The following is a 23,362-nucleotide window of genomic DNA, read 5'->3' as shown; positions in this document are numbered from 1 at the left end:
ATTGGAGTTGGATCAGCCTCTATGCTAGACCTGCAAGATTCTAAAAAGGGAAAGGGGAAGAACAGCCACCCAAAGCCAGGTTCCTCTCTAACAACCAGCAGGGAAGGGCGGTAGGTGTGGGGCTCCACTCAGAACTCAGCCTGAATTACACTCCCATCAGTTTCGTCAGCATGGCCAATTGGCTATGCTGGTAGGCTGATGGGAATTGTAGTTCCTGAACATCTGGAGAGAGCCTGCAGGTTCCTACCCCTGGGTCTAAACCCAGGGTAGGGAACCTGCGGCTCTCCAGATGTTCAGGAACTACAATTCCCCATCCTTACTCTGTCAGCATGGCCAATTGGCCATGCTGGTAGAATTGGACCCTGAGGCTATCCTGGAGAGCAGATTCCTGGGTACAACAGGCTTTCCAAAGTAAGTTCCAAGACTCAACAATATCAACATGATGACATCACTTTTGAATGTGACATCATTACAGTGATGATGATGAGAGAGTTGTTTGGTATTTGGGCATGATAGAAGCTGTTTTTACAATAGAGTTTCACCCAAATACCAGAGCATCTCCCTGGATATTGCTGACGTGATGATGTCACTTCTGAATGTGACATCATCACACTGGTAATGTCGAGGTCCTGGCTTCCTTTGAAGCCTGGTAAGATCTCCACTTTCTAGCTGGGTGGTACAGGAGGAATGGGGTCCCAAGTGGGGGTCCCTGTGGTCTGGTAACTCTGCTGGACCCCCAAGAGGCTGACGACAGGCAAGAACAGCACTTCCTGCTACTCCTTGGTTGTGTCCAACAGGTATGTTGGGAGTCTCACCAACAGCTGTTGGATTGTGAGTGGCATCCCATCCAAGGTCTGAGGAATCTGTAGTCAATCAAGTAGGGGCTTGAGTTGTCCTTCCCCTCCTCCCTGTTCTTCGCTCCAAGGCAGAGGTGGAACAGGAACACTTCCCTTTCAGAACTGGTCTCATCCTTGCGCATAGCATGAGGGTTCCCCAGTGACAGGTGGGAACACAGTTTGGCTTTCAAAACTCCATCATTTTTTTCTCTATAGATGCAAGAAAATTCTGTACAGAGGATCTACCGGACACAGTACAGGGTCTCAGGCAGTGACAGGTTCAATCGGCTGCATTTCAACCAGCTTAGTATTTAGAAGACTTGTAGTAAAGTGTTTGGAAATGGTTAGAAACTAAATGTGTTTTGTCCTGGAAAGCGTATGTGTATTATCATATTCCGCCCTGGAAACTGCAGTTCAGCAATACACATCTAAATCAGGCATTCCCTCTGTTTATTCCTGTATAAAATGTGGTATTGTGTTGTAAATTATACACCTACTTTAACAGGTTTGAGTAATTTGATAGCAATCTCTGAGAATTTCGTTGAAAGCACACAGCACTGCTGGGCTTTTGTGCCCATGGAGACAATGCAGTCATTTGGGGTACCTGATCTGCTGGACCCTGAAATTGAGGGCGGGGGGGGGTTAACTTCTATGCCTTCCCATTTGTGGGCCCTGCAGGGCAGCTGGCTGGCCACTGAAAGACAATGTTGGACTAGATCACAGGTGTCAAACTCATGGCCCTCCAGATGTTCATGAACTACAATTCCCATCAGACCTTGCCAGTATAGCCAATGCTCAAGTTGGGAGGGATTGATGGGAATTGTAGTTCATGAACATCTGGAGGGCCACAAGTTTGACATCCCTGGACTAGATCATAGGTGTCAGACTTGCGGCCCTCCAGATGTTGTGGACTATGCAGTGGCGTAGGAGGTTAAGAGCTCGTGTATCTAATCTGGAGGAACCAGGTTTGATTCCCAGCTCTGCCGCCTGAGCTGTGGAGGCTTATCTGGGGAATTCTGATTAGCCTGTACACTCCCACACACGCCAGCTGGTTGACCTTGGGCTAGTCACAGCTTCTCGGAGCTCTCTCAGCCCCACCTACCTCACAGGGTGTTTGTTGTGAGGGGGGAAGGGCAAGGAGATTGTAAGCCCCTTTGAGTCTCCTGCAGGAGAGAAAGGGGGGGATATAAATCCAAAACTCTTCTTCTCTTCTTCTTCTTCCATCATCTCCTGCCAGCATCATGCTGGCAGGGGATGATGGGAACTGTAGTCCATAACATCTGGAGGGCCATGAGTTTGACACCTGTGGACTAGATGGACCATGGGGTTTCACTTAAGATTCTTACATGAGGAATTCAATTGTGGAATTCACTGCCAGTAGTCATAGTCGTTAGCACAGACAACTTTGAACGGAACTGAGATGATGTCACGAAGAAGAGGGCTGTCATTGGCTGCTATCCACGCAGGCTATAGACTTCCGTCCCTGGAAGTATCCCAGCATCTGTGCTTTAAATGTAAAGACTAGAGTTTGAGGTCCAGGAACTTCTATATGCAAAACATGTTCTCGGCTACTGAAAGGGCTCCTCAGCAAGCTATCTTACAATCTATGTAGCAATGGAAAGCAGCATAATCACTCGGAGAATATTCACAGGGGAGTTGTCACACAACCATCATTGCTAAATCAGGATCACTATACAATGTGACATGGGTCTAGTTATCAAAAGCTTTTCAAAATCACTCAAAGCAATTCACTGTTCGGCATGCCATGCCCATTAGCATGCAAATCAACTTGCAATAAATAAAAAAGGTGAGTGCTTATTTTCATACAAGAGTAACGTTGCAATCAAAGCAGCATCCAAACGAGGTCACCTTCGAGTCATATCAGGCCCGGTGGATTACTTTCTTTCTGCAGGAAGGAATTCTCTTGGTGCAATCAGGAAAAGCAAAGAATAAATTTTAACCTTTTTTAAAAAAAGATTACAAGCCAATTTGATGTACTGATGTGTGAATTCTCTCTTCCGAATTAATCATTTTGGAGCTTTCATGGCAATTTCTCCGAAGGATCTGACACTATGTATTCATTTAATGTATTTTAATTCCCCTCTCGCCTCACACTTTCAAAGCCCCGTGACCATTTCGTGCTGTTTCCTTGCTTGTGCGGACATTATTTTTCCTCCCCTCGCATACACTGACTTGCTGACTGCATTTCTGTGGCTGAGTTCAGCTGATGAGTGGGACTGTGGAATAATGAAACCCACTATAGTGTATTGTCAAAGGTTTTCACGGCCAGCAGATGGCAGCCACAGATGCGGGGGAAACGTTAGGAGCAGAAACTACCAGACGACGGTCACATAGCCCGGAAAACCCACAATGGATATTATAGTGTGGATGTCCACCAGAGGCGTATCCTGGGAAAATGGAGTCTGGGGCAAAACCTGAGTTTTCCGCCCCCTCCCCGATAGGCAGCTCTGGAGGATTGTGAGCCTGCAGACCTAACCCCTGATTGATCCAGGATGCACCTGGCATGGCGCCACCCCCCCACGACTCCTTTGCCAAGGCGGACAGGGGAGGGGAAGGGGAGCTTTAGCTCTCCCTGCATTCTTCTCAATGAGAGTGCCTTCCTGAGCTTCACACATCGGGGGGGGGGGAGGCGAGGGCGGTCCAGCAACAGCCCCACAGCCACCACCGCTGCTGCTCCCCAGGTGCAGAGGCAATTTTCTGCCCCTGTGTGACTAAATGGCCTCCGCCCAGGGACATGTGATCCCACATGTCCCAGTGGGCAGCACGCCACTGTTGTCCACATATGTAAGAACATAAGAAGAGCCCTCCTGGATCAGACCAGTGAGGTTTCATTTCGCTCAGCATCCTGTCAATCAGTTGCCCTGGTGGGTCAACAAACAGAGCACAGGATGCTCCTCTAAACAACACAGAACCTTCCTATATATCAGTGATGGCGAACCTGTGGCATGGGTGCCAGAGGTGGCATTCGGAGCCCTATCTGTGGGCACAACACACAGAGTTCGACATGTGGGGGGGGGGCAGAAAATCACACCACCACTACCCACATACACACATCTAGGCTGGCCTGGGCCACTGAGCACAGCATGAGCGCACCACGGTGAGTAGGGAGGGCACGGCTGGCGGGCCTGGTGCCTGTGCTCCAGGTGGCTGCTACTCGAGGGGAGGGGCGCAAAGGAGGCAGAGATGCTAGAAAGGCACAGAGCGGGAAGTGGATCGCCGTGTCAATCCATCCGTGGCTGACGTTTCTCAGTAACAGGGACACCTACAAGTATCCGCTTACAAATACGTGCGAACTCATCCAGAAAGCATCTCAGCAGCTGACACGAAACAGTGCAAAATTCATATTTTTTCAGCTCAGCATCGCATGCACTCCATGGACCTCTGTAATGATTATTACTATATATTTATGTCGTCCGGTCATTTTGAGGTGGGGTAGATGGACAGATACAAATTAGCAGGCAGCGGAGCTTCCAAATGAAACAGCACAAGCTTTTTAATCGAATGGAAAAGGAACTGTTGGTGGTCCCGCTTGTTAAAACATGTAAGATCAAGGACTCGGTCATGCAAAGGGTCGGAAGGGTTGGATGAAGCAATGTTTTATGTTAGGATTCCTACCGATAATGTGCAAAATGAGAGCTGTTAGTTTTACTAGAGAAGAAAGGCAAACGTTTTCACTCACTTTCACTATACTCCATTTCTACTTCTGTTTTTCCTCCTCTACTTCTGGTTCTTCTATGCTCTTTAAAACAAAACCAAGGATTGTTTCAATTTTAGGCAAATCGTAAGTTGCTCTAAACTAGAATGACATGTTACAACATAACAGGATCTTTTTCATCATTGTGCTTTATCGAACGAAACAAAACTTATTCAAAGAATCTAAAAATGTCACCCCTTCGATATTTGCATCTCAGCCAACAACTCTGCTTCGTTGCTGCCTTTGACAAGGCAACAGGGTTTTCTTGAAGTTCCAGACCTCTACTTGAGAACAGAGAGTGCGCAGGGAGGGAAAGAAGCCCTTGAGGACAATGGCATCAGTCCAAGAAAAGAAAGAAGCCCTTGAGGACAATGGCATCAGTCCAAGAAGATGAAATAACCATCATTCTGTCTGAAAAATCACACACTGTGGGGTGTTGTGCACCTGAAGCCAAGGACTGCTAAGATAACATGCTTCTTGAATCGCAGACTTTCTATAGAAATCTAGACACGCTCAGTAGGAAATGTGAAGCAAAGCATAAAATCAAAGATTTTAACAACCAATTTTCACTACCTAGACTTGAATCTTGAAGTGATAAAAGTCACAGAGGGTATCAAAGCAGAAGTAAATTGGTCAGACCTTCTAAATATGAACCAAATTCCACATGCATCTTGACCCAGATGTTATCACGATCACCACTGACTTCCCTTTTGGTTATTTTTACCCAAATACCCTGTGTTGTTGTTTTTAAAATAATCAGATGTTTAACTTGGAGGTTCCCCTTGGCTTCCAGAACAGTAACTTTGGCTTTGCCTGGCCTCATTGTACAGATTTGCCTACCCACAGAGGGACCAGACCTTTGTGTATCAGATACAGGCATTGTTTTCAAAGGTGAAGATGTCTGGAATGTTTACATTTCATTCATTCTTTCACACCTATCTCTGTCTTTTAAAATGTAACTTGGCGCTATATAGCACTTTCCCCAGCAAAATAAATCCTGAAAATAAACCAAGTCACAACCTTTCGTAAATTGCCCAACGAAGTCAAAATCCAGAATAGGAGATCAAGAGCCAGCATAGGAGGAATGTCCATTCTTATAACTGAAAATTTGCAGGCTCTCGTTGTCCGGGCTGTGTGGCTGTGGTCTGGTAGTTTTTGCTTCTAACCTTGCCCGCATCTACAGTTGACATTTTCAGAGGCATGTCATGGTGAGATGTGAGAAACACATCTCGCCATGATATGCCTCTGAAGATGCCAGCCATAGATTGAATGAAATGTTAGAGGAGTTTAAACCAATGTTTCTCAACCTTTCTAATGCCACGACCCTTTAATACAGTTCCTCATGTTGAGGTGACCCCCAACCCTAACATTTATCCATTTTACAGATGGAGAACACTGATGCAGAGAGTCTTAGGCGACCCCTGTGAAAGGGTCGTTCGGCCCCCAAAGGGGTCGCGACCCACAGGTTGAGAACCGCTGGTTTAAACTATCTGACCATGGCCACACAGCCTAGAAAACCCACAACAGCCAGCTGTTCCTGGCCGGGAAAGCCTTTGTCAGTACGTTGAAAATGTACAACTTAATGCACTGATAACTGACATGTTAAGAAACGATACATAAAGTTTCTGAAGTCCAAATAATGACTGTGGCAAGTCCTGTATTATGCCGTGGCACAACAAGGTCTCAGAATAAGTAAGACATATGCAGAGAAGCACCCTTCTGCCACTGTTTTTGAACACGACCCTAAATCTGCACAAGGTTTACGCTTGGACTACTCCCAGCTTTTCACTCCTCTTAATTCCCTTTCTGGCAAGTATCCCTAGGAAGCCCTTTGGTCCCATAAACATTCATATGTGCTTCGCATGCTGGTCATGGTAGCATCTTGCCTACCTGTCCAAAACACCTGAACTTACAGACTGAATTTTCTTTTTTAACAAGAGCCACATTGGTTCTACACAGACCCACTGAGCCAAACGTTGCCGATTTCCTGAACCTAAGCCTAGGCAAGGTTTTAGAAAAGAAGCGCTGAACAAAACAAGGCTGCCCAAGCCCAGTTCCTGTTGCTGAAAAATAATAATTTGAAAAAGCGACATTGTGTATTTTCTATAAGGTATTACTGGAAGTGACGAAGGGTAGCTCTAGGAATCGCTGGAAACGCTGGTAAAACCACAGAATGCCTACAAACTCCTGGAGAGCTCCCCTTTTTAATAGCATAACATACCATGCTGCATTCCCCCATGCCCCCAACCAGTGGTGGGATCCAAAAATTTTAGTAACAGGTTCCCATGGTGGTGGGATTCAAACAGTGGCGTAGCACCAATGGGGCTGGGCGGGGCATGATGGGGGCGTGGCCGGGCATTCCGGGGGCAGGGCATTAATAATTTCTCTGTTACTGTAAAAAACTCTTACTGTAAAAAAATGTTCCTAATTTCCAGCTGCTATCTTTCTGTCCATAATTTAAACTCATTATAGCAAGTCCTATCATCTACTGCCAACAGAAACAACTACTTCTCCTCTAATTGACTGCCTGTCAAATACTTAATACTTTCAAATACTTAATTTTGTTTCTAGAAATCAAAAGAAGGATACTTTCCTTAAACAAGGAACTTTACCATATTTCTAAAACATGTTTTTGAAACAGCCCAACAGGGAGAATTATCGCGTTTTCTACCTTCGCTAACCAGCCACATAGGAAACAACAGGACTTTATGATTTTTGGACCTAATGGAATTTCTAATGGAAAAGCAGACCCAATTAGTAACCCCCTCTCGGCACACAAAATAATTAGTAACCCACTCTCGGGAACTGGTGAGAACCTACTGGATTCCACCCCTGCCCCCAACTCACAACCCTCCCACTGGTTGTTAGTTATTGCCTGACAGCTCTGGAAGAAAACACGCATATTCTGCTTCACTTCAGCTGGAAATGCTGTATGAGTCATTCTGGGCTCTTCAGACACTGATTAGAGAGTAATTTAAATGAACCAGTTTAGTGGTTTTACTACACACACATTTTACTACTGCCGTAATATTTGTTGTGATCCACGTACGATATATGAATGAACGAGACAGGATATGTCCAGGATTTGCTGTTCCTTGATATTATTAATAAAAGCTCACGTAAAACAGAACAGGGTGATGCTGTCAAGGCAGGATTTCGTTCCAAAATATGCAAATCGCTGCCTAAACAGGATTCATATTCTCTTTCTAGAAAATAATGAACGTTCCAAAGATACATCTGTCTAATGCATCCCTAAAATTACAACAGACTTACATTCACTGAGCCTCGTATGTGTATGATGCCATTGGTCCAATATCCAAACACACTTCAATGGTTAATGCACAAGGAAGAATCTCAGTCACAGAGATGCATAGGTGATTATTTCTCCTAATAAGTTTTGGGTTTAAATATCCAGTTAACGAGTTTTCACACATCTATACTTTCTGCTTTAGAACTGCTTTGGGAATAACCTCAAATCCGTCTCATCAATTAAGCCAGAGAGATATAACCTCGCCACAAAGGAGACTGCTCTTATGTTACAAGGTCGAGAGGTACTTCTGTCAATGTTGTGTCAGACATGATGGGTGCAAACGGCTTCAAACGAGAAAGGAACTTTCTAAACTGCCTTGCCAAAAGAATACAAAAGTAGGGCAAACTAAACTCTTTCATTCGTTAGGCAGAAACTTGAATTCTGCTGTATTGTTTGACTCCAAGTTTTCACCTACTGTATATACTCGAGTATAAGCCAACTTTTTCAGCACATTTTTAAGCTGAAAAAAACCCCTTCAGCTTATACTCGAGCATATGAGGTAATTCCAAGATGGCGGCCGGAGCTGGGGCTGCTGTGGGGATCCGGGAAGCATGTTGCTGCTTTTTTCCTAACTCACCAGAGAGCCGTAAATACAAGCTGTAAGGACAGCCTGCATAGCATTACAATTAGGTTGTGTTGCGTGTTACAAGAAACCGAGGCATTTCTCTCCTAAGGGTTATTGGTGCGTTGCATTCTAGATGCATACAATTCTTCATACAGTAGTTTACTGCCAAATACTGATGTTGCTGAAGACAAAGACTTTCTTTGGAGTGAAGTTTAGGCTGGCAGGGCTATGAATCCCAGAATTATTCTACATTTGGAGGAAAACAGCAGTTCATTTGTGTTCCTAGATTGCTGGAAAGCTGCTCATCCCTAATGCAAACTCTGTTAAGCAACTCTATCTCATCTTGCTCCCAAATCTTCTGTTTTTAGCTGCTACTGAGTCAAGTTCGAAGGCTTATACTTGAGTCAATAAGTTTCCCAGTTTTTTGTGATAAAATTAGGTGCCTCAGCTTATATTCAGGTCGGCCTTTGGCTGTCCAGATGTTCATGGACTACAATTCCCATTAGCCCCTGCCTGTATGGCCAATTGGAAATGGTGAGAATGGAAGTGGGATGAAAGAGCAGGGTAGGGGCTGATGTTTGGAATTCCACAGGATATGCAGAACTGCCAGCCTAGGATGGTACAGTCACATTGAACTGGGAAGCTACCAAGTTACCTACGCATGCTGCCACCAGCTCTTTGACAACATGTGCAACCCAAACTCGTGGCTGATTTGAATGTTCTGCTCTCCATGCAACTGAACACAACATCGGGCCTGTACCCAGGCATCCAGTGCAGCAGGAAGAACCCTTTATGTTGGTGAAAGCTCTTCCCACTGGTGAGAAGTGCCTCTCCCAGCACAATGGATCCATAGGGGCCCATCCACAGAATAGCTTCCTCCCTCCCTCCCTCCCTCTTTTCTTAAAGCACATTTTTTTTCCTTTTCAATCAAGAGACAATCCTTTTAAATAGCAATCCCAATTGTGACGCCGATCCAAGAACTGGGTATCTATAAACCTGGCCTTAAATACATTTTCTGAAAATCAAAAACACGCTGTGCTATTCTTAGTTTCATTCTTAAATTTTTTACTTTGTAAAAAAGGGAAGCAGGCAACCTCTTCCAGGCTGTACTCCATGGCCCAGCCATGTCCGCAAGGTCACCCCTGCCGAATTTGCCTGTGGTTGACATTGATGCATGCGGCCAGATGGTGGGAGATGAAGCGCAGTTGCTCAACACCACGTCTGACCCACTTACATGCCTGACAATCTGCTGCATAATACTTGGGAAAAGCTTCAAGCTTTGATTAAAAATTTAACTACGTTCCTCGGTGCAGACATGGGCTGCGCAAGCTGCATTTCTGAAGGCATCCTGACCAACAAAGCAAATGGGAGAAATCCAGCATTTCGATTTAAAGACTGTGGACGCAGAAATGCAAAACCGGTGGAACGCTGTAAAGCAATAGCAGAACAGAAAAATCAGCAATAGCAGAACACACGATAAACCAACCTGGACATAGAATATTATTTGAAAAAACAGAAATTCTGGACCACTCTGAAAGCCACTACGTCAGACTACACAGAGAAGCCATTGAAATCCATAAGCACATGGACAATTTTAACAGAAAGGAAGAAACTATGAAAATGAACAGAACTTGGCTGCCAGTGTTGAAAAATACTAGAGTCGAGACAGTGTCTAACCAGCTCCACACAAACATAGGATGACTATAGACAAAGAAAACAAAGGCCAGGGTACTTCTATTCAGATGCTCCCACCAGTGACCTTGCTATCTCCATTGTTACTCCCATGCTATAGACTTCATTGTTACTCATACTTCTATTCAGATGTCCTCAACTATTGACCTGGTTGTCTTCTTTGTTACTCACAGACAATGTTTCTTCACCCACCCTGGACACTCCACTTGCTTTCCCAACATCAGATCCTCGGAAGATGCCAGCCACAGATGCAGGCAAAACGTCAGGAGAGAATGCTGCTAGAACACGGCCATACAGCCCGGAAACCACACAGCACCGAAGCTGTAAAGCATTCTCACAACTAATTCTAATAGCCCAGGCTGGAGTGCGTTTGTGTGAACCGAGTTTTGGATGCGGTGTGGGCTCACACCAACGTGGGCGCCCATCCCGCTGGGCAAACACAGCAGCAGAGAAGGCACCCACATCAGCGGGCAGGTGGTGTACAGCCCTGAGGTGCCCGAACCTCGAAGAACCCACTGCCTTATCCCTGTTGATGCAGCAGAGAGTGAGTGAGGGGTATTCCCAAAGATGGAGCTGACGTTAGTCACCTTCCACTGGGCTTTTAGCATTGGAACACTCTCCTCCCAGGCCACAGACTTACACCACCCAAAAGTTTGGCAAAAGTCCTTTTTTTTTTTGAATAGGTGATTTTCAGGTGGCCGGGAGTTTTCTGTTTTAATGTATTGTCGAAGGCTTTCACGGCCGGAATCATCGGGGGTGCTGTGTGGTTTCCGGGCTGTATGGCCGTGTTCTAGCAGCATTCTCTCCTGACGTTTCGCCTGCATCTGTGGCTGGCATCTTCAGAGGACCTGATAGTAGGAAAGGAAAGCAAGTGGAGTATATATACCTGTGAGTAAAGGTCAATAGGTGAGGGCATCTGAATAGCAGTGGCCTGGCAAGTGAGTAACAATGAAGTGTAGCATGTGAGTAACAATGGAGATAGCAAGGTCAATAGGTGAGGGCATCAGAATAGAAGTAGCCTGGCCTTTGTTCCCTTTGATTGTTCATTGTCTGTAGTCATCCTGTGTTTGTGTGGAGCTGATTAGTCACTGTCTTGACTCTAGTGTTTTTCAAAACTGGCAGCCAAGTTCTGTTCATTTTTTTCTGTTTTCTTCCTCCTTCCCACGCCACCTTAAAGCTCTTTGAATGTAACACTGGCACTGTTCCTGGCTGCCACATACTCTGGATTGGTCTGCCTGGCAGCTACAGACAGATATTAATAATGACCCTGCTATAATACGTGACTTGATCCTCTAACACAAACAGAAGTCGGAAGATCCCTAACTATAACTCAAAGCTGTTTTGTATTTGGAAGACATACCATGCAACAGATTCCCACTCCCACTCCACCCCCACCCTTCTGTATACACTGAAATAAGAGTCCTCAAGTGAAGTATTCAGATATCATAGTTGTTCCACAATTCATTTCCCACTGAAATACTGATGGTTTAGATTTACCAGAGTGTGGACGGAAGGATTTCTATCTCCCAAAGGTGACTTTTTGGCTTCCCTTCTTCCACCGTAGCCCAAAATGTCCCCTGAAATACTTCTCCTATGTCCCCATGGCCAGCTGGTCATTCACAAGCCCAAAGGGACGAGGGACAAGCCACCTGACTTTGTGCAACGGGGGTGGTGTCCGTTAATATGTGGCTGCTGGAGGGAACATTGGTTGATGGTCACAAACTGTGCAAGAATGTGAAAGACCTCAAATAAATGAATGGTTACCAAGAACAGAAGAAGAACAGTATATCCCACCTTTCTCTCCTGTAAAGAAACTCAAGGTGGCTTACAAGCTCCTTTCCCTTCCTCTCCCCATAAGAGACACCTTGTGAGGTAGGTGGGGCTGAGAGAGTTCCCAAGAACTGTGACTAGCCCAAGGTCACCCAGCAGGAATGTAGGAGTGCGGAAACACATCAAGTTCACCAGATAAGCCTCCACCACTCAGGTGGAGGAGTGGGGAATCAAACCTGGTTCTGCAGATTAGAATCCACCTGCTCTTAACCACTACACCACGCTGGCTCTTGGAACTCTTGGATAGTCTTACCCATTTGGAATGGAGGGTTGCGTGTTATATTAGCCTAGGTTTCAGACTGACATTTTCTTCCAACATAGTATGATCTTGATAGCCATCTGTTTAAAAGAGGGAGGCACTTCCGCACCCCCCCCCCCAACCCAAACTGGCTCCAAACAGTTTGTGCACACAGCTGACCTTATGCTTATTTTGCAACGTGTGAAAATATCCAAAGAGGTCCTCCTAGTGTCATTAACTTTGATTTTCAGTATTTCTTGGTGACCTCCGAGGATGAAAATTGTTTATTTTGCCACAAAGACTTTGGTGTAGGGAGGGGAGGAACGTCACTCTTAGCTCAACAGCAGACAGAATGAGAACTGAGAAAAGACAACTGTGATTGAAGAGTAACTCATTAAAGAACAAAATGACAGACTAATCAGAATGTTTTGTATGTGAGAGTTAAAACCGCTCATTTTCTCTCCCGTTCAACTTTGCAACTAATTATCACTGTCAAAAAACCCCCCTCACATCAACTTCAGAAGAAATGTTTGCAAAACAATGAACCGTTGAAGCTGGCTTTGTGACAAACTCATTTTATGATTAGAGTGGGCAAGTACGTGGAGAAATAAGTCACGCTCAAATTGCAGGCGAGATCTGTTGGAGGCCATTTTGAAAATGGACTTGCTGTCATTAAACTCTGGATTGCATTTAGAGGGTGAAAAAATGGGCCAGTCAGGTCAGGGTGATCACATTAGCTAAACTCTGTTTTTGAGGTAGTCTAGGTCGCTGACTAGTAGCAACATATCTGAGGTGAAGAGAACGGACTTCACGGCCTAAGTCACGCAAATCATGCAAAATGTTCACCACTTTAGTCAATATCAACACACAGATACAATGAATTGAGTTCTAGAGAGATTAGCTGTAGGTATATTGTGTACAGTTCTGGGCACCACAATTCGAGAAGGATATTGACAAGCTGAAATGAGTCCAGAGGAGGGCAACCAAAACGGTGAAAGGTCTGGAATCCATGCCTCATGAAGAGAGACTTGGGGAGCTGGGTACGCTTAGTTTAGTGAAGAGAAGGTTAAGAAGTGACATGATAGCCATGTTTAGATATCTGAAGGGATGTCACGTTGGCGAGGGAGCAAGCTTGTTTCCTGCAGCTCCAGAGACTGGGACCAGGAGTAATGGGTTCAAGGTGAAGGAAAAGAGATTCCACCTAAACACTGGGAAAAAACTTCCTGACAGTAAGGGCTGTTTGACAGTGGAATGCACTACTTCAGAGTGAGGTAGAGTCTCTTTGGAGGTAATTAAACAGAGGCTGGATGGCCATCTGTCAAGAGTGCTTTGATTATGTGTTCCTGCATTGCAGGAGGTTGGACTGGATGGCCCTTGGGGTCTCTTCCAACTCTAGGTAGGGATAGAAGAAACCCATTTTGCTTTCAAGAAATATGAAAGCTTTCCCCACAGTGACATGTGGAAAGAGTCCAGTGACCAAGGCTGAAATCCCCACTTTGCTATGGAAGCTTGCTGGGTGTCTTTGGGCCAGCCTCTCCCTCTTTGCCTAGCCTAACCTAACCCAACTCACAGGGTTGTTTGTTGTGAGAACAAAACAGAACAGAGGAGAAGGGCGCAATTTGTCCTGGGTCCCCTCTAGGGAGAAAAGCAGGGAATCAATCAGGGCTGATCATTCGGTAAATTCAAATGACCACAAAACCGGGAAAAAATCCACATTGGCTTTCGGGGGGTTTCTTTCGTTGTTTCAGCTTTTTCAGCTTTCCTAGCTGCTAAGGCAAGTGTGAGATTCCCAGTCCCACAGGCTGTCCTCTCTCCACACTCGTGAAGCCGATTCCAACTTTGCAAGCAAGGAGGAGGCCAGCAGGGCTGGCTGTGGAGATCAGAAACCTTGAACTTTGGAGGTAACCCTACCTGCATGCTTGTGAAACTGGTTCCGACTTGGTTCCTCACTCCTCCATATGAGCAGCAGTGGCGTAGGAGGTTAAGAGCTCGTGTATCTAATCTGGAAAAACTGGGTTTGATCCCCAGCTCTGCCGCCTGAGCTGTGGAGGCTTATCTGGGGAATTCAGATTAGCCTGTACACTCCCACACACGCCAGCTGGGTGACCTTGGGGTAGTCACAGCTTCTTGGAGCTCTCTCAACCCCACCTACTTCACAGGGTGTTTGTTGTGAGGGGGGAAGGGAAAGGAGATTGTAAGCCCCTTTGAGTCTCCTGCAGGAGAGAAAGGGGGGATATAAATCCAAACTCTTCTTCTTCTTCTCCTTCTGGTGGGGCCTCAAGATCTCCCAGAATTCCAACTGGTCTCCAGATGAGAGAGATCGGCTCCCCAGGAGAAAATGGATGCTTTGGAGGGTGGACTCTATACCCTGTAACTTCCTGCCCCCCCCCCCCCGATCTAGACCCAAATCTCTGGGAATTTTCTAACCCAGGATTGGCAACTCAGCATCCCGACGCCAAGTTTAATTTGGCTTCAAGGGCTGCTCCGCTTCATAGGTTGCAGCAAAGCCCATCCCAGGAAATCAATGAAAGTCACCAGCATATTCTGTTCTAACAGACAAAGAAGGGAATACAGTTATTGTGCTTTCTCTTTGCCCCTCATCCGCAGCTATTCTGAAAGTCAACAGAGCGCTAGCCCACCCTCTTGGAGGCTGTGTACAAGTCTAGCAACTGACCTTTCATAACCTGGCTGTTTTTCACCTTAATGATAAAGAACTGAAAAACCACCACTTCATCACGAAATATGTCATGAAAATGGGTCTGTGCCGCATAGAAAGACGAGGGGCAGAAGAACACACACCCAGGGTTCAAGGTGGCGAGACCTGAGGTACAGCAATGGAACATCTATTCTCCTTGGATTGTGTAACAGACAATAAATTAATTGGTTCAAAAGAAGGGGTCAAGTGAGTTAATGTACACTAAATCCATCTGGCTGCACTAATGGAAAGGGCAGAAGAATGCATTATTTTCCATCATGTCCCTTGAACTCTTGACTGCCAGACAATCGGGCCAAACGAGCTGTGACAAATTCTTCTACGTGTTTCCAGGCTCAATCAGGGCCAAATACAAGAGGGGTGGGGTGCTGAGGCAGAGGCGTAGCTGGGCCACAGTGTGCCCGGTACGCACTCTGACTTTTGGGGGGGGGCCGGCAGCCCCCCTGCAGCACCCCCACACACACTTACTTTAGCAAACAAAGCAGGCTGGAGAACAGGCCTGTCTCTGTTCCCTTCCAGGCAGCAAAGGACCTGGTGGGAACTACATTTCCCAGGAGACCTTGGGAAATGTAGTTCCCATCAGGTTCTTTGCAGCCTGGAAGGGAACAGAGGCAGGCCTGTTCTCTAGCCTGCTCAGTTTGCTAAAGTAAGTGTCAGGGGGGCACCACAGGGGGGAAGGGGGAGGGGGAATTTTCTGCCCCCCATGTGACCCAAAGCCGTGCGCCCGTTGCGTGGCACACACCCGGTCCCCTGGTAGCTCCACCACTGTGCTGAGGGGAGGGGCAGACTATGCATCTTACTCATGCATAGGAGCAGCAGTGGCATAGGAGGTTAAGAGCTTGTGTATCTAATCTGGAGGAGCCAGGTTTGATTCCCCGCTCTGGCACCTGAGCTGTGGAGGCTTATCTGGGGAATTCAGATTAGCCTGTACACTCCCACACACGCCAGCTGGGTGACCTTGGGCTAGTCACAGCTTCTGGGAGCTCACTCAGCCCCCCCCCACCTCACAAGGTGTTTGTTGTGAGGGGGGAAGGGCAAGGAGATTGTAAGCCCCTTTGAGTCTCCTACAGGAGAGAAAGGGGGATATAAATCCAAACTCCTCCTCTTCCTCTTCCTCTTCCTCTTCCTCTCCTCTTCCTCTTCTTCTTCTTCTTCTTCTTCTTCATAATCAGTCCTATCCTAAGCATAGTTAAACCATTCAGAACCCATTGACTTCAGTGGATTTTGCAGGTATGATAATTTTGAATGATGACTGATAACTGAATGATGTATGATGATTTTGAAGATGGCTCCATAGGATGATTTTGAAGATTCAAAATGGCTTCTTTGATAGCTAAACTTCTAAAAGATAGTTCTCTTTTTGGATGCAAAGACAATTTAATACTAAAGCTATACATAGAGGTTGACCCCTGAACTGCTGATAAAAGTAGCGCTTCATTTTTTTTCCTACATTTTTTCTGATGGTAGGAAACGCCTACAAAGAGAATTCGGTGCCTGCTCCCCAAAGGATACAACCCTCATCCTTACTGCCACTTTTAATCTAACAGTGAAATTGTTTTTCTCACTCTGATGATTAATGCAATGTTCATAGGGCCTTGAACAAAGGGCAAAATGACGGAGAATCATGACCAACAGAGACTTTCAGTTTTTCAGAGCGCTACCAAGTCTACTTTACTTGCGAGAATGCTCGAAAGAACCGAAGCTGAAAAAAAATGCTTTTAGCAGTTTTTCTCTCACACACAATCAAAATTCTGATGGGTGCCATGCTTTAAAGGAAAGGGTCATCAAGAGTTCTTTTGACAAATCTTTGATCTCCCAGTTAGATTACACTTCAGGCAAAATCGTAGCGTTAGACCCATTCACAGTATCCTGTATGGGTGTGTTAAGTGCTGTCAAATTGCTCCCGACCTACAGCGACCCTAAGAATCAATGACCTTCAAAACTTCCCACCGTTAATAGCCTTACTCAGGCCTTGCAGAGATAGAGCCATGACTTCCATAACTGAGTCCATCCATCTCATGTTACACCTTCCTCTTTTCCTACCGCTTTCAAGGTTTCCTAGCACGGTTGTCTTTTCCACTGAGTCTTGTCTTCTTCGCAACACCCTAGTGAATCTCATTCCACACTAATTTAAGGGCACGGATTTAATTACTTTTGAAGTGCAGGCACATTTTAAAAAAACCAAAACTAAATTCCTATTAAAATTATTTGACCGGATGAGAGGTGGAAAGTGAAGAGTGACAGTCTATTTTTGCATGTGTCGAATCCAAAGCCCAACCAGCTTGTTGGTGCAAATTTACTTCCCTGTAGGCAATTTATGCATGTGGGATCTTCTCTGCGGTAAGCATTCATTCCCTCTAGGGCAGGGGTCGGGAACCCGCGGCTCCTTCCCGCTTGTACTGTGGCTCCCGGCACGGCTGCCCCTTCCAGAGGCGTACCAGGTCCAAATGGTGCCCGGAGTCAAAAAACCCTCTGGGCACCCCTCCTGCGGAGCCCCTCTTACTCGTGAGTAAGCGCAACGGCTTACTCATGAGTAAGCAGCACAGCGCTTACTTGCGCAGCCTGGCCTCCTCAGCAGCCACCCCGACTTACTCAGGCTAGCTCCAAGCTGCCGCTCCAGGCAGCCAGCCAGCCTCTATGACTTTCTTAAAGAGGCAATTCCCCAAAAGACTGCTTAAAGGGGAAAGCAATCTTTAATCAATCTTTGGAGAATTGCCCTTTTAAGAAAGTCACATAGAGGCTGGCTGCCAGAAGCCGAGCCTCAGATCCTGCCGTGGGAAGGTAAGTGAGGGGGAGGAGGGGAATGACGGCCGGCTGGTCAGTTGGCAGGGGTAGGGGGTAAGGGGTGAGGGGTAAGGGGTGAGGGGTAGGGGGTAAGGGGTGAGGGGTAGGGGGTAAGGGGTGGGGGGTAAGGGGTAAGGGGTGGGGGGTAAGGGGTGGGGGGCAGGAGCCTGCTAGGGAGGAGGCACTCTCCTCCTGTTCTGGAAGGGGGAAGGAGGTGCTCTGCCATCGGCAGCTGCTGAAGCTGCAGAGCTAGGGCTGGCTGGGTGTGGGGCGGGGCAGGGCGGCGCCGCGGGGGTGAGGCTCCCCAGTTGCTGCCACCGGGTCCAAATGGCTCTTTGGGTATCAAAGGTTCCAGACCCCTGCTCTAGGGGAATCTCTCTGTAATACACATATTTTACCCTCCTCCAAACTCATTGTGCCTCAGCTGTGAGAAGCCCCTCGGCTTTCAAAACCAGGAAAAGGTTGACTTTCCCCCTTCTTTTGCAGAAAAAGTGAAAGGAAAAAGATGTATTTTGTTTCCTATTCTTTCTCCTCCCTGTTTTCCCCACCCAGTTTCTCTGTTAGAGATAGAACTAGGAAGGGGGGGGGGGCAGGCAGAAGGGCAGATTCGCCCAGCTTCGGGATGCTTCACAGCAGGAGAATCCCGCTTGCTAAGAAAGCAGTGGGAAAAACTCACCGTGAAGATCACAGCTATGCAGAAAGTTGCAAGTCCACCAAAAAAAAGCACAAGTGTGCTCCAGCTTGCTAGTGGAGTGGGCTTACTAGATATTATTAGAGTGGAGTCAGTCAACATATTGTCCCTGTGGGGCAGACACAATGCCACATCTCAATAACCTTATTACCAGGGGGGAAATGTTTTCTTCCTTTGAGAAAGCTTTGGGAAAGCTTGTACTGTCAAGGGAGGGATGACTGAATCCCAAGGGTAAAAAAGACATTTGAAAACATCCGGATGGAGTAAAGACGACAGCAGAGCTGATACAATAAAACTGCAAAGCATCTTGCACAATATGTGGAGAAACCTGGCCAAAGTTGGCTGCTACAGCAGACTTAAGTCTTATCATCATTATTTTCCACTGGGAATTATTTTGTGGATGGTGTCTACCAACAGAGTGAAGAAGAAGAAGAGGATGAGTAGTAGTAGTAGTAGTAGTAGTAGTAGTAGTAGTAGTAGTAGTAGTAGTAGTAGTAGTAGTAGTAGTAGTAGTAGTAGTAGTAGTTTGGATTTATGTCCCACCTTTCTCTCCTGTAAGGAGACTAAGGTGGCTTGCAAGCTCCTTTCCAGATGCTCCTTAACAGAAGTTAATTTAATGTTAATTATTCAATTGTGAATTATTTCTGTTAGTTTTATCTACTGTACGCCGCCCAGAGTCCTTTGGGGGTGGGCGGTATAACGATAGATAGATAGCTAGACAGACAGACAGACAGACAGACAGACAGACAGACAGACAGACAGACAGACAGACAGACAGACAGACAGACAGACAGACAGACAGACAGACAGACAGACAGACAGACAGACAGACAGACAGACAGACAGATAGATAGATAGATAGATAGATAGATAGATAATACTGTTCAAAGACTGGTCCTAGGATACCTTCTGGGCTACCTTCTCCCATAGGCAAGGCTGGAACAAGATGGCAGGAGGGGATTTTCAAAAGAGTCCTTGGGCAGACGGTTTGCAGGCAGGAATACAGAATGGTACCTTTGCTGAAGCAGTACAACTCTCAATGGAATTCCCTGATCACATATGATTGACAGCTGAACTGGAGCCTTGTTTCAAAAGAAAGGGCAGCAGAGGCGTGCATTTCCTGTAGAGGCATCGGTAAGGTAAGGGCAGCATTCTAATTGCTTCCTTGCACTGCTGAGCTGGCAGCTGTGATTTAAATATTTTAAACCCTGTGATTTTAATTATGCGTTCTTGCTGTGGGCTTTGGGGCAATGGCTATTTTATTTACTTTGTGGCGCCACCAGCTGCCCTGAGGATGCTTTCCAGAATGACTGGTTGGAAGTGTATGGCATGCTAATCTGGAGATATTTGCTTTCGAAAACATGGTCCCTTGCGTTGCAGAATGCTACGCTTGGAATTTGCACTGGCTGATCTCCCAAGAATTGGTGCTTGGACAGCCCTGCTTTTGAGACAGGGACTGTCTATGCCCCTGCCCCAACTACTGCTGATCGCCAGACCATGACAGGCAATCCTATTTGTTTATATATGACATATTTATTTATATCCTACCCTTTCCCAACCAAGCCAGGTTGAAGGCAGCTATGTAAATACAGACAGAGCCACACTACCCACACACGCTTGCAGAGAAAGCCTGCATGGATGTTTTTCTCTGTCATAATCTCCTTTCAACCAAAGCTTACCTGAGCTCAACAGAGGTGGGCTAGTCAGGTTACAGACAACCCCTTGACTCACTGGCAAAGATTCAGCTATTAATCTTTGGGAGATAGCAGATGAAAGCAACTGCTGTTTTAGTGCGGAACATTAAACCATGTGTCACCAAGGGTGAAAAGAGAACGTTTGTTGAAATTACTCATGCGGCAACCACACAGGGAGTTCGCTTTCCTAGTAAACAGGTATGTCACCTAGAAGAAGAAGAAGAAGAAGAAGAAGAAGAAGAAGAAGAAGAAGAAGAAGAAGAAGAAGAAGAAGAAGAAGAAGAAGAAGAAGAAGAAGAAGAAGAAGAAGAAGAAGAAGAAGAAGAAGAAGAAGAAGAAGAAGAAGAAGAAGCAGCAGCAGCAGCAGCAGCAGCAGCAGCAGCAGCAGCAGAAGAAGAAGTTTGGATTTATATCCCCCCTTTCTCTCCTGCAGGAGACTCAAAGGGGCTTACAATCTCCTTGCCCTTCCACCCTCACAACAAACACCCTGTGAGGTAGGTGGGGCTGAGAGAGCTCTGAGAAGCTGTGACAAGCCCAAGGTCACCCAGCTGGCGTGTGTGGGAGTGTACAGGCTATTCTGAATTGCCCAGATAAGCCTCCACAGCTCAGATGGCAGAGCAGGGAATCAAACCCGGTTCCTCCAGATTAGATACACGAGCTCTTAACCTCCTACACCACTGCTGCTCCTAATGATTTTCATTTTTGCCCAGGCTCCTCCCTTTCTTCAGGGATTGAAAATGTACTAACTACTTTCTGTGTGGTGCTACTATTTGTTTACAAATTCATAAAATCAATTCTAGATTCATAGAGTTGGAAGGAGCCACACAGGCCATTGAATTCAATTCCTACTCAATTCCTACTCAATTCCTACTCAACCTAGAGCAGTGGTTCTCATCCTTCCTAATGCCGTGACCCTTGAATACAGTTCCTCATGTTGTGGTGACCCCCAACCCTAACATTTATCCATTTTACAGATGGAGAATACTGAGGCAGAGAGTCTTAGGCAACCCCTGTGAAAGGGTCGTTCGACCCCCAAAGGGGTCCCAATCCACAGGTTGAGAACTGCTGACCTAGAGCATCCCAGACAAGTGTTCATCCAGCTTGAAGACTGCCAGTGAGGGGAGGTCACAACCTAGATAGCTGATTCCATCGTTTCACAACTCTTACTGTAAAAGAAAAAAGATTCCTCATATCCAGCCAATACCGCTCCACCTGTAATTTCAACCCATTATTGCGAGTCCTATCCTCTGCTGCCAAATGGAACAGCTCCCTCCCCTCTTCTAAGTGACAGCCCTTCAGATACTTCAAGAGAGCAATCCTGCTCCACCTCAACTTCCTCTTTTCCAGACTGAAAATTCCCAAGTCCAATGAGGAATGGTTATTAGGGTCGATTCCTCACTGGTCAAAAAGTGTGTGTTAACAAAGTGAACAAATCCAGTTTGGGGAAGACTTACCCACGGTGTTCTGGTTGAACCAGGTTTCACCGCTGCTTCTCCCCATTAGCGCCTGCTTTTCCCAGACCTGGATGGAAGTAGAGCTTTTGAATGAAGGCAGGGTCAGTCCGGATTGGAGGGGATCAGTGGGGAGGATCAGTGGCTGAATTTCCCGCCATTGTGCGTGACGTGGAACTTCCCAGCCAATCAGGGTGCAGTGGGCGTCGCCCTTTAAAAAATTTTTTGTTAACTTTTGGAGCCAAGATCCATTTGTATACGTGGAGACATAGGGCCGGTTTTGAATAATTTCTCCCTGCAAAACAGTCATAAGCGACGCTACACCTCGTATCCACATGGATACGAGGAGAGAAACCGTAACGGAGATGGGGGATTTCCATGTTTGTGTGTACAGTTCTTCTGCGCATGCTCGCACAGACGTGGATTCGACGGGTTGAAAAAAATTCCTGCACCCAGCACAACACAACAGCCAATCAGAAAAGCCCCTGAGCGGATCACGCGGCAGATCCGTGACCAGTGGGCAATTCTGCCTGGCTGCTGCGTCAGCTAGAGCAGGGGTCGTTTGGTAGCCACAAACTGCAGTGGAGACTGTGAACGCGTGCTCAAAATATCCTGAAACAAACCAAACCGGTTTGTATCTACTTCAGTTTTGGGGGAATTGACCTAGGTTGTAATATGGCCTCGGGGAGTATTTTGGGGATTATATTGCTTATATGGAAATATATATTTTTGTACTGTATTGTTTATAAGTAACCCTGAGCTTGTCCTTGGACAGGAAAGGGCAGGATATAAACTAAATTAAACTTTCAAGGCAAGAGACTAGGCCACAAAAATTAACATACAGTTGAACGACCAAGCTTAGCTTCCTTCCACTGGCTGGATACCGAGACAAACTATTACCTGATACTTCTTGTGTTGTTCAGTTCATCACAAGGCCCAGTCACACAAACACCCCACACAAAGATAAAAATCAAACAATTGTACCAAGTTTGGGTTAGAACTGTTAACAAGCTGAGAAAGTCAAGTTCATGTTACCAAGTACGCTATTAAAAGATATCTATGTGAGATGGTGCCCAAATGAGGAGAAAGAGGAGGATGAAGAAGAAAAAGACGAAGCCGACCCTGATGGGGTCCTTTACACTGACAAAACTAACTGGCCTTCTGATTGGAGGAAAGGGGGAGACAGCGCTTCAGGACAGCGAGAAGACGAGAACTTTGTAGGGTTATCATGTGGCAACAGCCCTAGGATGCTTTCTTGATTCCCCTCCCTCAGAATGAAAAAAAAAGCCTCATTGTGTTGGTGGCAGCAATGAAAATGCAGATAAAGGGGACAAAGGGAGTGTTTCCTTTCATTCACACACAAGGCAGATCTTCCCTTCCAAACACATGAAAAAGCAACGCTGGGAAAGATTTCAGTTTTTCAGGTTTTAAAAAGGCACAGTTTCTAAGTGGAAAAAAAATGTTAATGATTTCTTCCAGAATGGAAGACAGTGGGAAAAGGCACACAACCCAACTTCTTTTCATATTCAAAGAAACATCCAGCTTTTACATGGAACAAGTGGCTATTTTTTTTGTTTAGATGCTGCTAGTACATGCTTTGAAAATCCTTTAGAGAGACTAGCTCCTCATGGAAGCAAAGCAAAAGGCTGCTGTTTGAGAGTGAGCAAAAATATTGCTGTCCAGGGTCCTGACTAGGGGGCCGAAGGGCATCTGCAGGCACTGTTCATCAAAAATGGTGCACGGTTGTTTTTCTGCTGTCCAGTTCCAGCAGATCTATGGCGACCCCTGGTGGGGATTTCAAGGCAGGAAATCTTCAGAGGTGGCATGCCATTGCCTGCCTCTG

At 46.1% G+C, this 23,362-nt stretch overlaps 1 protein-coding gene across 2 annotated transcripts in view; it reads right to left on the bottom strand.

Moving 5' to 3' along the window:
* LOC125435056 (1-phosphatidylinositol 4,5-bisphosphate phosphodiesterase beta-1) overlaps positions 1 to 23,362 on the bottom strand; it is a 678,436-nt gene that overhangs the window by 30,475 nt on the left and 624,599 nt on the right. The window contains exon 30 of one of the 2 annotated variants that reach the window (XM_048501071.1): positions 4,537 to 4,596. The exons of the other annotated variant lie outside the window; for it this stretch is intronic. Within the exon in view, the coding sequence (XP_048357028.1) occupies positions 4,555 to 4,596 (42 nt within the window). The 3' untranslated portion in view covers positions 4,537 to 4,554. The remainder of the gene's footprint in view (positions 1 to 4,536; positions 4,597 to 23,362) is intronic. 2 annotated transcript variants of the gene reach the window in all.

The sequence above is a fragment of the Sphaerodactylus townsendi genome, linkage group LG01 (assembly GCF_021028975.2).
Source record: "Sphaerodactylus townsendi isolate TG3544 linkage group LG01, MPM_Stown_v2.3, whole genome shotgun sequence".
Lineage (NCBI taxonomy): Eukaryota > Metazoa > Chordata > Lepidosauria > Squamata > Sphaerodactylidae > Sphaerodactylus > Sphaerodactylus townsendi.
The sequence above is the reverse complement of the archived record's forward strand: the minus strand, read 5'-3'. Positions and strand labels throughout refer to the sequence as shown.